At 43.6% G+C, this 13,227-nt stretch overlaps 1 protein-coding gene across 3 annotated transcripts in view; it reads left to right on the top strand.

Annotated features, from left to right (window-relative positions):
• Window positions 1-2,536: 2,536 nt before the first annotated feature.
• Window positions 2,537-13,227, top strand: part of SGCG (sarcoglycan gamma) — an 89,577-nt gene continuing 78,886 nt past the window's right edge. For 2 of the 3 annotated variants that reach the window (XM_033237285.1, XM_033237320.1), the window contains exon 1: window positions 2,537-2,691. In XM_033237285.1, coding sequence (XP_033093176.1) covers window positions 2,638-2,691 — 54 coding nt within the window. In that variant the 5' untranslated portion in view covers window positions 2,537-2,637. Of the gene's footprint in view, window positions 2,692-9,357; window positions 9,446-13,227 lie in introns of those variants that run through there. The other variant, XM_033237313.1, reaches the window with a different exon arrangement.

Raw genomic sequence — 13,227 nt, 5'->3', positions numbered from 1 at the left:
AATTAGAGAAATATTGTACTGGACACTTCTGGAAAACTGGCTTTTCTCGTTTCATTTTCTACCTTTGCAAAAGTTTGCTTTTAAAAAGTGTAATCTAGAAGTTATACATATTTCTGCCTTGCAGTTATCCGTTCTGTTTCACTGAAAACATTTTAAAACGGTCCAACATCTTTATGTTTCTACTTGGTTCCAAATATGGTACCAGATTTTTACTGTAAAAAATCATGAAATACACTGGCATGATCCTTTGGGAATATATTTGAAAGTTTACCTCCTTAGCACACTCACCAAACATCTTCGGGTACCCATACCATTCACACAAAACTGCTAAACCAAGATGCTCCCCTGTGATGCATGTGCAGGCGAGAATGTCAATGAATAAATAAGTGACTGAAATACACAAGCATTAATTAGAAAACTGTATTGAGAGATGAGGCCAGCTGGACTTCCCTGACGGAGTGGAAACTCGGGGAACTTTCTTCTGTTACAAGAAGATTGTAAAACACACCAATCAGTGCTCTGCAAAACGCACGAATCAGCACTCTGTAAAACACACCAATCAGAGCCCTGTAAAACGCACCAATCAGAGCCCTGTAAAACACACCAATCAGAGCCCTGTAAAACGCACCAATCAGAGCCCTGTAAAACGCACCAATCACTGCTCTGTAAAACGCACCAATCAGAGCCCTGTAAAACGCACCAATCACTGCTCTGTAAAACACACCAATCAGAGCCCTGTAAAACGCACCAATCACTGCTCTGTAAAACACACCGATCAGAGCCCTGTAAAACACACCAATCAGCAGGATTCTAAAAGTAGCCAATCACGGGGAGGATTGAAAAAAGGGCACTCTGACAGGACAGAAAGGGAAGATGGGCAGGGGACAATAAAGGAAAAAAAGCTGCTCCCACCCCCACCCCCATCCCCCACCCCCACCCCCACCCCCATCCCCCACCCCCACCCCCCCACCAGCAGAGATCCCGCTGGAGTCCCCTTTCATAGCATGAAAGGTTCGTTCTTTAGTTCTTCACAGTAAACCTTGCTACCACCAACTTTTCGGTCTGTACCATCTAAAAGAGCTGTAACACTCACTGCAAAGGTCCGGGGCTCCATTCCTGAGACCACGAACCCACCGGCAGGAGCCAACTCAGGACACGGTATGTGTTCCAGAGAACTTCTTCAGGCCTTGGAAACAGAACATAGTAAAGAGGTTTCTTTGTCATGGATCAGCAGTCACTATTTCCCAGCTCGCCTCCGAGAGCTCCCTGAAGTGCAGCCTACACTGCGTGCAGCGTTGTTTTCACCACAGCCGAGTTCCTGCAAACCCTCGGGAGTGCCTCCTAGCGGCGGAGCGAGAAGTAGTCTTGGGCGAGCTTCTGGGAGTAAACTGCTCAACCCAAGGGGTTTGCGAGGGACAGGCTGGGTGGCAAGACTTTTAAAGCCTCGCAAATGGAACCATTCCCCCTAGAGGGACTCCCTAAGTCGCCCCAGGTGCTGACTCTTTCTGACAGTAAAGGAGCAGGACCGGAAGTGTAAAGACTGTGGCCAGGTGCTCCAAGCCCAAGCAAGATCCCTTCAGCAGGAGCAGCTGGGTTAGAAAGATGAAGGCGCCCAGCGTCTGCAGCGGAGTCGGGGGGAAGCGAAAAATGTCCCTGCCCAGCGCCCCGCGCGCTGGATCGCCGGGGCGAGCCTGAGGGTGGAGAGGCCGCGGGGTGGAGGTGCAACGAGGAGGCGCGCAGGGGTGCGTGGGTGGGTGCGGGAGGAGTGCAGGATCTGGAGGGAGCGGAATCTTGCGGTGGCGCGAAGGAGGAGCGCTGGGAAGGGCGCGGCGTTTTGACACAGAGGGCTCGGAGTGAGAGTGCCGGCGTGCGGGGACGGAGTGGAGGGACGAGGGAGTGGAGTGGAGCGGTGGGGACGTGCTGGAGGGGCGCGCCTGGATAGAATTGGAGAGACAGGACAAGTGGAGGGGCGGAGCAGTCGCTGGAGCGTCGTGGGGAACATCTGAAAGGTGCTGTGTAGGAACTGAAGGGGAGGGGATGCTGGAGAGGCGCACGGTGACCGACATGGAGGGACACGAGGGGTGTGGAGTGGAGGGGCGGGGCAGTCACTGGAGGAACTTCTGGTGGGACGCGGGAAACAGCTGAAGGGGTGCTGTGTTGGATCTCGGAGGGGAGGGGGATGCTGGAGAGGCACGCGGTGATGGACGTGGAGGGACACGGGAGGTGTGGAGTGGCGGGCCCGGCCCGTCGCGGGAAGGACACAGAGGGGCATCAGCTGCCCTGGAGAGGCGCTTTCGGACATCCGGAGGGGCGCACGGTACTGGGACTTGGCGGCGTCTGGGGCGCAGTGGGAGGTGACTGGCGTCCAGCCGGCGGCGCCCAGGGCTGGGCTAGGCGCGGGACGGCCCTGGCAGCGGTGCAGCAGCCCAGGCTAGTTCCTGGGGGATCCCTGGCTGGCCCCCACCTCCCCGCGCGCCCTGGCCGGTATTGCCCGGAGTCCGGGGGGGAAGTGGGCGCCCGCGGCTCGGGAAGCTGCTCCCCCGCCCTGGAGCAGAGTCGTCGCTGCGGTCGCTGAGGAAGGACGCAGCGGAGGCCCGCGCTGTCCGGGGAGAAGACTGTGGTGTCATCCCGTCTGGAATGAAGGGAAATGCAGTGGCTGTTTGCGTTCCGGGACTCCAAGAAGTACAGCAGGTAAAGAGAATAGCCACTGCCCGCCACTTCGCCTTCAGTTCCCCAGATTCCTGAGTCCCTTCCTTCTCCTCCAACCTCCTAAACTAACCCTTCTGTTAGACGTCGCTATGCCAGTTCCAGCCTTCCCCCTAGGACTCCATAACCACCCGTGCCCTCTTTCTTCTCCCCTTCTCTGCCCTAGACAGCAGTATCCTTCCCCTGCCCCGTTGTGGGGGCTCAGAGACAAGAGTAAAATGTAATTTAGACAGTTGGCTTTCTTCGCCCAAAGACTTCACTAACTGATCCTCATTCTGCAATGAGGCTTAATAACTTGTTGCGTGCTTGTGTCTGGTGTGAGAGAATGAGAGTGAATTGGTTTTCTGCACATGATTTTGCCAAAAACATTGCCCTGGGTTGCTTGCTGGGGAGTCTGGAACACAGTAAGCCGAGTGTCTGCACCAAGTGCAAAGTTGCATAGGGTTTGCTTGGGGGTTTTAGAGGGGAACTGAAGTGCAGCGGGGCTCTGCCATCTTCAGTGGGATTACATAATTTCTTGATGATCCTCACCGCCCTTATACTCATTACCTACATTAAGTACCACTAATTAGTATTTACGTATATGCATGCTGTCACTTGGTTACGTCAAAGTCAGCAAGCTGCTTGCTCTTACATCATTACTGAGTATTCTGATGTTTCTGAATGTTAGCACAGTGCCAGACAGTTGATCTGTGAAACATCCACTCATCCAGTGATGACATTGTACAGGCGGATTTTATAATGCTGGCACTCCATGTGTATCCATAGTATTCATGTACTAATACTCCTGGCTGTTCCTTAACGCAGGTAAATTGGTGCTAGTAAAGCAATGGAATAGTATTTACATTTTTCAATGCAAATCTTTTGAATACGGGTCTTCCTATGCTTTTCTTCCTTTGACATGAACAGGCTATAAAGAAACTGTAAAGAAAAGATTACACAATTCTATTCCAAAATTACACATAAGCTGAAACCTTCGTTTTTGTTGATGGATTCTTTTGCTAACCAGTTCAGTGTCTCTGGTATTAAAATTTCTCTTCATGACAGTATGCTTCCAAATTGATTAGCAAACAGGCATCCATCCACATGTGTTTAAATATCTTACAGTAAACTTTTAAAGTTATACGGCAGTTATATTTTCAAATATTGTACTTAAGTCCTCTATTCTTTTCACCTTTAATGCGTTTTGCTAAATATGACAGACAATACTTAGTGTATGTTACATGTAAATAATTAACATGTATGGTACACTTATACCGTGGCCTCACATGTGCAGAGAAGGTGTCCTGCGTCATGACTATAATCTGTCAGAGAGCCTTTCTTAAATCTCGGAAAAAAGGTAGTGATAAATAGCTCATTTAATAAATTCAAATGATCAGAACTACATAGCCTAGCTAGTCTACATAACAGACTATAAAATCAATAAGCAAACTTTCACATTGTACAAATAATTTATTTACATTTTAAAACTACTAAAACACCTTTCAGAGATAACCAGGGTAATAATAACCCCATTTTAAAAGTAGCATTTTATAAATTGTGGGTTGGTAATATTTAAAATCATTTTTATATAAATATATATATATACACACTATTACATTTTAATCAGCAACATTTTGTTATCTTAGGAATGATTTTTTTCTTATTTGTCAGACTCTCACTTGATGTCTACTACTTAAGACTGTGTCCTGGGCGGGCGCGGTGGCTCATGCCTGTAATCCCAGCACTTTGGGAGGCTGAGGCGGGCCTATCACGAGGTCAGGAGATCGAGACCATCCTGGCTCCTGACTAACACGGTGAAACTCCGTCTCTACTAAAAATATTTTTAAAAAATTAGCTGGACATGGTGGCGGACGCCTGTAGTCCCAGCTACTCCAGAGGTTGAGGCAGGAGAATGGCGTGAATCCAGGAGGCAGAGCTTGCAGTGAGCCGAGATCAGGCCACTGCACTCCAGCCTGGGCAACAGAGCTTGACTCTGTCTGTTACAAAAAAAAAAAAAAAAGGGCTGTGTCCTCTTGTAATCCCAGCACTTTGGGATGCCGAGGCTGGCAGATCACCTGAGGTCAGGAGTTCAAAACCAGCCTGGGCAACATGGTGAAACCTGATCTCTACTAAAAATGCAAAAATTATGTGGGTGCCGTGGCACACGCCAGTAGTCCCAGCTTCTCAGGAGGCTGAGGCAGGAGAATCACTTGAACCTGGGTGGCGGAGGTTGCAGTGAGCCGAGGTAGCACCAGTGCACTCCAGCCTGGGCGATAGAGCAAGACTCAGTCTCAAATATAAATAAATAAATAAATAAATAAATTAGAAAAATAAGACTGTGTCCTACAGGACACCTTATTGTACTGTGGGTAAAATACATAAGTATCTAGGGACATGGTTATAGTTAACTAAAAAAGATAAATAAAATTTTATTTCTTATTCTAAAATTATAAGAAAATGATTTATATGGACATAATAGTGGTACAATAATTCATACTTAAGTGATGGTGCCTTGTAGTTTTTGAATGCCGATTTTGTTAGGTTTTCTGTAGTTAAACATGTGAAGTAAAAAAATGAGTTGTGTGCTGACAGTGGTAACAATACAATGTTTTCTATACAGGAATCCCCAGTTAAAGTAAATTAGCATATACATTTCTGAACATGACATCTTCAAAATTAGGAAATAAAATAACTACCTTAGCAACATGCATTTTCACGTTTCATTTTGTTACATATGAGGGAAATATTTCTGCTGGAATAGGAAACAGCAGGAAAAGTAAGAAGAGGGTAAAATGATGCTTTTCAAGGTAATTTAATCTGATAGTAGTTACAGATCTGCTGTCTAGAAAAATGTCTGGACCTAATACCTAATTCAGACTCAATTTCAATTAGGTTAATGCCTCATTCAGACTTGGTTTGAAGAGGGAATGCAGTTCTGGACCCCTGAGTGAGATCACGTAAATTAAATCCCGGCATGGATGTGGGCTTGGTTGCTTTAGGTACAAAACCCTGAGTCATTCCATTATATCAAAGTATAGCTACATAAGTAATTAAATAATGAAAGCTGAACTGGAAAAGTAACATGAACCAGATACTAATGTGTAAAAATACACTATTTTTGTCTAGTAGGCTTTATTCAATATTTGTTGCTAAACTCTTTTTCAAAACTAAGATATAGTAAGTTACCTGAATAAGAAAAGGGAACATTTTTAAATATGAAAAATTTAACTAAAATCGTATTGAATTGAAGACAAAGGCCTAACTAGCAACCAGATATAAAAAGGCTAAAGCTAAATAATAAAGTTATACTTTTATAAAGAATGTTTTTGAAAATCATTGAATTATTTGCATGAAATACCGTGGATTGTGTTACACTTGGGGTTGCCTTGCATTTTAAAGGCATGGTGACGTACAGACACTGCAGTGGCAAATGCCCCCCATATACCAAGGACTGGTTGCATTCTCTTTCTCTTCTCTCCTGGTAGGCCCTGCTGTCCGGACCAGTCGCCTCAACTGGTAGCCAGGTTTTTGTTTTCCTGTCTTTTTTCTTTAAGATTGTTGACTCAGTTTGTTTATAACTCCCCTTAATCCAAAATGACTTGCCAGAAATACTCAATAAATTATTCTCCAGATAATTTACTTATCACAGGTACACTTAATACCACTGTACCATTACTTCTGTCTTCCAGCACTCGCTCTGAAAAGAAAGATGCTCTGTTTATTGTGTTGATGGAACTCCTACTTTAAGAGTCACTGTAGGTGTTTCATTTCATGTCACTTTCACACACACTCTGTGATTGGGACCCCATTTAACATGGAAGAAGACTGGGCCCAGAGAGGCTGTAATTCGCTAAGGTAGGTAAATGGCAGAGGAATAAAGGAATATCTGAGGCCAGGTCATTTATAAAGAAAAGAGGTTTCCTTTGGCTCATGGTTCTGCAGGCTGTACAGGAAGCATGGCGCCAGCATCTGCTTCTGGTGAGGGCTCAGGAAGCTTCCATTATGGCAGAAGGGAAATAGGAACTAGCCTGTGCAGACATCATTTGGCAAGAAAGGATGCAAGAGAGAGGAGAGGTGCCAGTCTGCCATCCCATTACTTAAGCTTGACATGGTCCTCTCCCATTCCCTGTAGAAGCCCTGTCATAACTCCACGGCTCTCCTCTGCCTCCTGCCAGCCCTGCTCCCTGCGACTCACAGCAGATGACCTCCCTGCTACTCTGGTGGCACTCAGGCGGGCGCTGCTTTGCTCCTGCCCTCTGCAGTCGGGGCCATCTGGGCCAGCACGTACCCTTCCCTCTTCAAGGCGGCCTGCTCTGCACCCTTCCCCTTCCCATTTTCTCCTTCGCCTACTCAGCCCTCTCCCTCTCCCGTGGCTCTCCTCTCCCACTGCACCTTCTCCTGTACTTTCCCTTGACATAAGCTCAAGATTATAAACTTATTTGAGGGTTATGTAAAGAAGGACTTTCTGAGAGAGATGGCAGCTACCCTTATGACTAGTTTATTAAAGACAAAATAGAAAAATTATTCTCAGCCCAGCAATGAACGATTTAATCTTGTTTGGGGCCTATTTTGATTTCATATTTGTAGAAAATGTTAATAAAATTATTTCATCATGTTAAAACATTTGGGTAAAGAATGTTTTCAGGCCATTTTTGAACAATGAAAGAGCATAAGCAAAATGAATATTGCAGCATTATCCTCAAGTCCATAATTATGTTATATATGAGATAAAGCAAATAATATATGCCTGAGATTTCCTGGACTAAGTTTTGAACTACAAATGTTGGGATGAATAAAAAAGAACAAAACCATGGGGAGGGGATGAACAGTGAATTTTTTAATGCAAAGATTAAGTGACTCCCCATTCTAATATATTCATTTCAGTAGGAGGCAAACTTTTTTTTTTTTTGAGACAGAGTCTCACTCTGTCACCCAGGCTGGAGTGTAGTGGCGCTGTGCCTGTTCACTGCAACCTCCACCTCCCGGGTTCAAGCGATTCGGCTGCCTCAGCCTCCCAAGTAAGTGGGATTAAACTATTAGCATATATTCTCTAATAGTTCCATATAAAACTTAGAGCTGTCGTCTTAAATTTTCCCACTCGTTCTCTCTTGCAAAACCTAGTAATCTTTCTCTACCCTCATCTTTGACCCCCTTCCCACCCAGAGCACAGGAGAACAGTGAACAGCCCTCCTCATTCATGTGAGCCAACACTGATGATGTGGATTTCCACAACCTCTAAGTTCTGTTTGCTTGACTAATGGCAGGGAGTCATTCAAATTTGTGTCCATCTTCTGTCCTCATTTTTAAATATTCCTTTCTACTTGTGGTTGCATTCCCCCCTCATTCTTCCATTTGTCAGGATCTAACACCACCATCACCCTGCGGGAAAAAAAAAAGGCAGTCAGCACAGTGGCTCATACCCATAATCCCAGCACTTTGGGAGGCTGAGGTGAGTGGATCACGAGGTCAAGAGATCGAGACCGTCTTGGCCAACATGGTGAAACCCCGTCTCTACTAAGAATACAAAAATTAGCTGGGCATGGTGGTATATGCCTGTAGTTCCAGCTACTCAGGAGGCTGAGGCAGGAGAATCGCTTGAACCAGGGAGGCGGAGATTGCAGCAAGCCAAGATCTCACCACTGCACTCCAGTCCAGCAACAGAGTGAGACTCAGTCGCGCGCTCTCTCTCTCTCTCTCTCTCACACACACACACACACACACACACACACACACAAGCAACTTCTTTAGATTATTGCATTGGTTTGCCTCAAACTTGTATTAGATTCTTCATGTTGCAAATGATCAAACATCAACTCTACGGTTTTGAACAAAGGCAATTTATTGACTGGCGTAACTGAGAAGCACAAGATGGGGGCTGGCTTGGGCATGCCTTGATCCATGGCCTAAGCATGGCCATCAGTTTTTCTCTGTCCCTCATCTCTGTTCTCTGCTGCGTTGGCTGGCTTGTGTGGCTGCGAGAAATCCAGGCTTCAGGCACTATCCAATTCAGGGCAAGCGGAGAAGAAAATGTGTCTTTCTGGTGGCAGAAATAAAAGTTGTGGAATTTGCTCTCATTAAGCCTAATTGGTTTGGATTGAATCCTTCTAAAATAATCTCTGTGAACAAGAGAATGTCTGATTGGCCTGTCCTGTCCTAAGTCACATGAAATCCCACAGAATCTAATGCTTGATATCAAACTGCTTGCTTTCTTTCATGTTAAGGAACTAGGCTGGGTGATATATTTAATGTACTTAGGGCCAAACCCTTCATTTCTTCCTTTAATTGGAATCCTCCTTTCCTGTGAAAACAAATGGACTTTGTGATCATTAACTTATTGAGGGTAGTATACACACATTAATTGAAATGATTTGAATTAAATGATGTAAGATGTCTGCTGGAGCCAAGTGGCACATATGGCAGAGAATCAATGCAAAGAAAGTTTGAGTAGAAGGAAGGATGATAAAGACATGAGCTTGTCTATGTGTCCATGAAATGTCCCTGCCTTTGAGTCTTCAAACACGAGGAGCTAAAGCCACCTGAATTGCTGCTTCTCCTCTTCCTGTTGTCACCTTCTTCTGCTGGTGTCTTTCCCCCCAGCCACAGCGTAATTGTCTTGCCACCACCCTTGTGACCTCATGACACAGCATGTCTGTTGTCATGGGGCCTCTGGTATCCAGGCACACATTTTCAGTGGACAAAGATTTCTTGAGGGAACAGGATGGTAAAGACTTCTTAGTAGCTGGCATGAGGATGAGAGGTGAGGAGCTCAGGGACCCTCAGAAGTAACCTGAGAGAGGTAGTGTCAGGAGCAAGACAAGTGCAGCTGCATGGGTGTCCAGCTTCTCTGCCTTTCAGCCTATGACTGTGCGCCTGTGTGTGGTCAAGCCTAATGACCTGTATGCATCATAACAGAGGAACTTGTTGACCCATGATGTTGATTTGAAAGCTAAACTATAAAGAAAATAATATAATTTGGCTTGATTGTATAAAAGTGTTATGCTATGGTCTGCCTATGAGAGTTAATTACTAATTGAGCACATAAATGATAACATATAACATTAAGTCAAAATGTCTTTAGCATGTCAGGCATATCAGTAGGTAAACCAAGATACTTTTATTGTAAAGGCCACATGTATCATAATCTGTAAGTCATGTATCTTGTTTATTTTTGATAAATTCACTCTCAGCATTAAGAAATAATTATAATAGCTAACCATTTAACATGCATTTTACTACATGTCAAACAGCTTTTGTACATTATCTCATTTAATTGTGTCGTTAACCTTAAATGGGAGATAGTATTATTCCCAACATTAATAGGAGAACGTTGACCATTGAAGAAGATAACTGACTGACTTAACATGATACTGCTGTTAAGTGAAGAAAGTAAAGTTAAAGCTCAACTGACTTCAAAGCCTGAGATTTTTGTTATCTCTAAGGAAAGATAGAGAACAGAAGATTTTGAAGCTAACGCCATGTAATGTTAATCAGAATCAGAGTACAGGGTATCAGCCAAGCTGTCAAACCAAGGAGGCTATAAGGAATCTGCATCTGACTTTTTGGGATCTAAGGCAGCAGTCCCCAACCTTTTTGGCACCAGAGACCGATTTCGTGGAAGACAGTTGTTCCATAGATGGAGGGCATAGGGGACGGTTTCAGGATGTAACTGTTCCAGAGAAGATCATCAGGCATAAGATGCATGCCGCCTAGATCCCTCTCATGAGTAGTTCACAACAGGGTTCGCACTCCTGTGAGAATCTCGTGCCTCCACTTATCTGACAGGAAGCAGAGCTCGGCATTAATTTAATGTTCACTCACCAGCCACTCATCTCCTGCTGTGCAGCCCGGTTCCTAACAGGCCATGGACCAGTACCGGTTCATGCCCTGGGCTTGGGAACCCCTGATCTAAGAGGCTGGGCCAAAGTCATCAACACTGAGGATACGATTCAAAATTAGGGAGACCAGGGTTGAGGCCCATACCATATAATTGAAAGGAATCAGATTTCCTGTACAGGGAAGATTGCCTTTGGACTTGAGTATCTGATCACAAGTCATCTCCACTACCTCTTACTCATGGATTAACCTCTCCTTATCCGTACTTTTATTCCCTGAGGCATTTGCAATGTTGCAATTGCAATATTGCGTGATTTCGTGTCTGTATTCCAGGGAAACTTTGAGGGAGATGTCCAATAAGCTCTAAGAATTTGTGGTTTTCTCTTTTCTCTTTTTCTCTCTCCTTTTCAAAGAAGAAAGTTGGTTTAAGATTTAGGTTGGTGATCTCCAAGTTTGTTTGTGAATTAATAAAAAACATAACATTTAGGAAAGTGACTGACATATCTCAGTATGTGTTGACTTCTATACATTTATAAATTATATTCATATAGTACTACATTATGCCTATTTAAAATATATAAAAATATTAGAAAATTTAAAAGAATTAGTAATAATGATCTGTGCTGTTGGAGAATCAACAGGTCTCTTCCAAATACATTAAAGTTTTCCTTTATTTGCTTCCACAGCCCTTAGTTCATGTCTAAATTGTAATGCTAACCATACTATTGAGTATGTAGCTGTCTGCCTCCTCAGTGGGAAAGAAAGCTACTTAAGCCCAGAAAGTTTATGGTTTCAAGTTAATGGTTTACTGACCTATTCATTAATTTAGCAAATAATTAATGAGTATCTAGAGACTAAGGAAATGTAGGTATCAAGACTGAGTCTCTGCCCTCAAACTTAATATCAAGTGATGGATGAACAGGTTATAGACAAGCAACAGTCACAGATTAGCCTATGCTGAAGGCCAGGAGTAGGATGAAAGTGCTTAGGGGGACACCAGTCCTACAAGAAAGAAGGAAGTGGGAGAGAAGGGTTAAAGAAGGACACATGTTGATACAGAATAGCCCTTACTTGTAGTAGATTCTCTACAAATATATGTGGTGGTTAAATGCTGATGTTAATATTTTTTGAGTTTGAGAAGATTGAGAAAAATCATATCTCTATTTACCGCCCGCTTTCTGAACCAACTGAAAAACAGACGAAAGAATGAGGTCAGTGAAGCTCTGTCAGTTTTGTTTGACAAATGGAGCTGTTAGAGAATATATGCTAGATGTGCAGCAGTGGTGGACTCCTGTTGTTACATTCTGGACAAGGGTCTACCCACTCACCCACCAGGCAGCGCTGGGAAATCATGGGTTTCCAAAGGGAAGATTGCATCTTAAACTCTCAGCATGAAGGACCCATGCAAAAATTGTCCTCTCTGCAGACATGAAGCCAGGTCCCTAAAGAGGGAGGAGGGATCACACATGCAGGCCTGCTTTCTGGCTCCAGCTCACAGGTGAGGTGCAGAAATCCACTTTTCCTGGGAAGAAATGAGTAAAAATTGAAGAGAGAGCCCAGGAATGTTACTATAATGGAAGAAACCATCTCAGAGAAGGAGTGTTTCTTATATAAATGAAGATTTCCACAAATTTTCAATGGCCAACATACTTTCAAGTTTCCTGGGCACAGATCGCTCTATTCCTCTATATCCAGACTTCTGCTCTTTTCTGTTCAATTCTGTTATTTTCCTCCAAATTTACTTTATGTCATCTATTATTCTTTTCATAATTCCTACCATCATCCACTTTCTAACCCTTCATCAGAAATTTCTGATCAAGGTAAAGAAATTTAAGAACATTCATGGAATATAACTTTAGTATTCTTGATAATAACTAGTTTGCAATAAGAATGAATACACTTAAATTTCCTAACTGCATGCTGTCTTCTCTTTGATCACATCAGATGTATAAAATGTCTGATGAATGTAAAAGGAAATAAATTGGGAAGAATATTAATTTGACCAAAAGATAGGCACAGATGCCTTTAAACAGTAATATATCTTACTCAATGTAAACTAGAAATGAAAATTAGGACAGAATTACATGTCTCTGCAGGAACTCTTAATGATAGATGTCAGTGCAGCAAGGACTTCAAAGTTCAGTAGGAACTATTTCAATCCAGAATTCTATGCTAAATGAAATGAATTATTAACCAATTTGAGAGCAGAATAGATAAATTTTCAGACACCAAAAGTCTCAGACAATCTGCTTCCCAACCCTCCTTTCTGAATAATTATTGAGGGTGCACTCCATCAAAGCAAGGGAGTAAATGAAAGAACATGAGTGAAGGTTCAGAGAACAATTAGCCCAGCTCAAGAGAGCACTGACACCTACTCAAGGCCACAGCTGTGGAAGCCTCAACCAGCAGATGGGGACAGGAAGAGGGAGCGCCCGCATCACACCAATACCACAGAAAAAGGAGATTGTGTATGATGGTCACGATTACTACAAGTTTGGCAGAAGCTTGAGGATGTGATAGAGGTAGACAATACAAGAAATGAAAAGTAATATAGTTACAAAACAAGGGAGGTGGAGGTTAGTCACACAAGAAAGTCATGATCCAATCGTGACAGAAACTGTTTATATTAAAAAATGAAGGCAAGTACATTTCAAGGAGAAAAAAATGGAATCGACTCCATATAGTAGATTAAAAATTAATAAAAGT

This window comes from Trachypithecus francoisi, unplaced genomic scaffold, assembly GCF_009764315.1.
Source record: "Trachypithecus francoisi isolate TF-2019V2 unplaced genomic scaffold, Tfra_2.0 Contig01461, whole genome shotgun sequence".
Taxonomy (NCBI): Eukaryota; Metazoa; Chordata; class Mammalia; order Primates; family Cercopithecidae; genus Trachypithecus; species Trachypithecus francoisi.
Note: the sequence above shows the minus strand (reverse complement) of the source record. Positions and strands in the feature narration are given on the sequence as shown.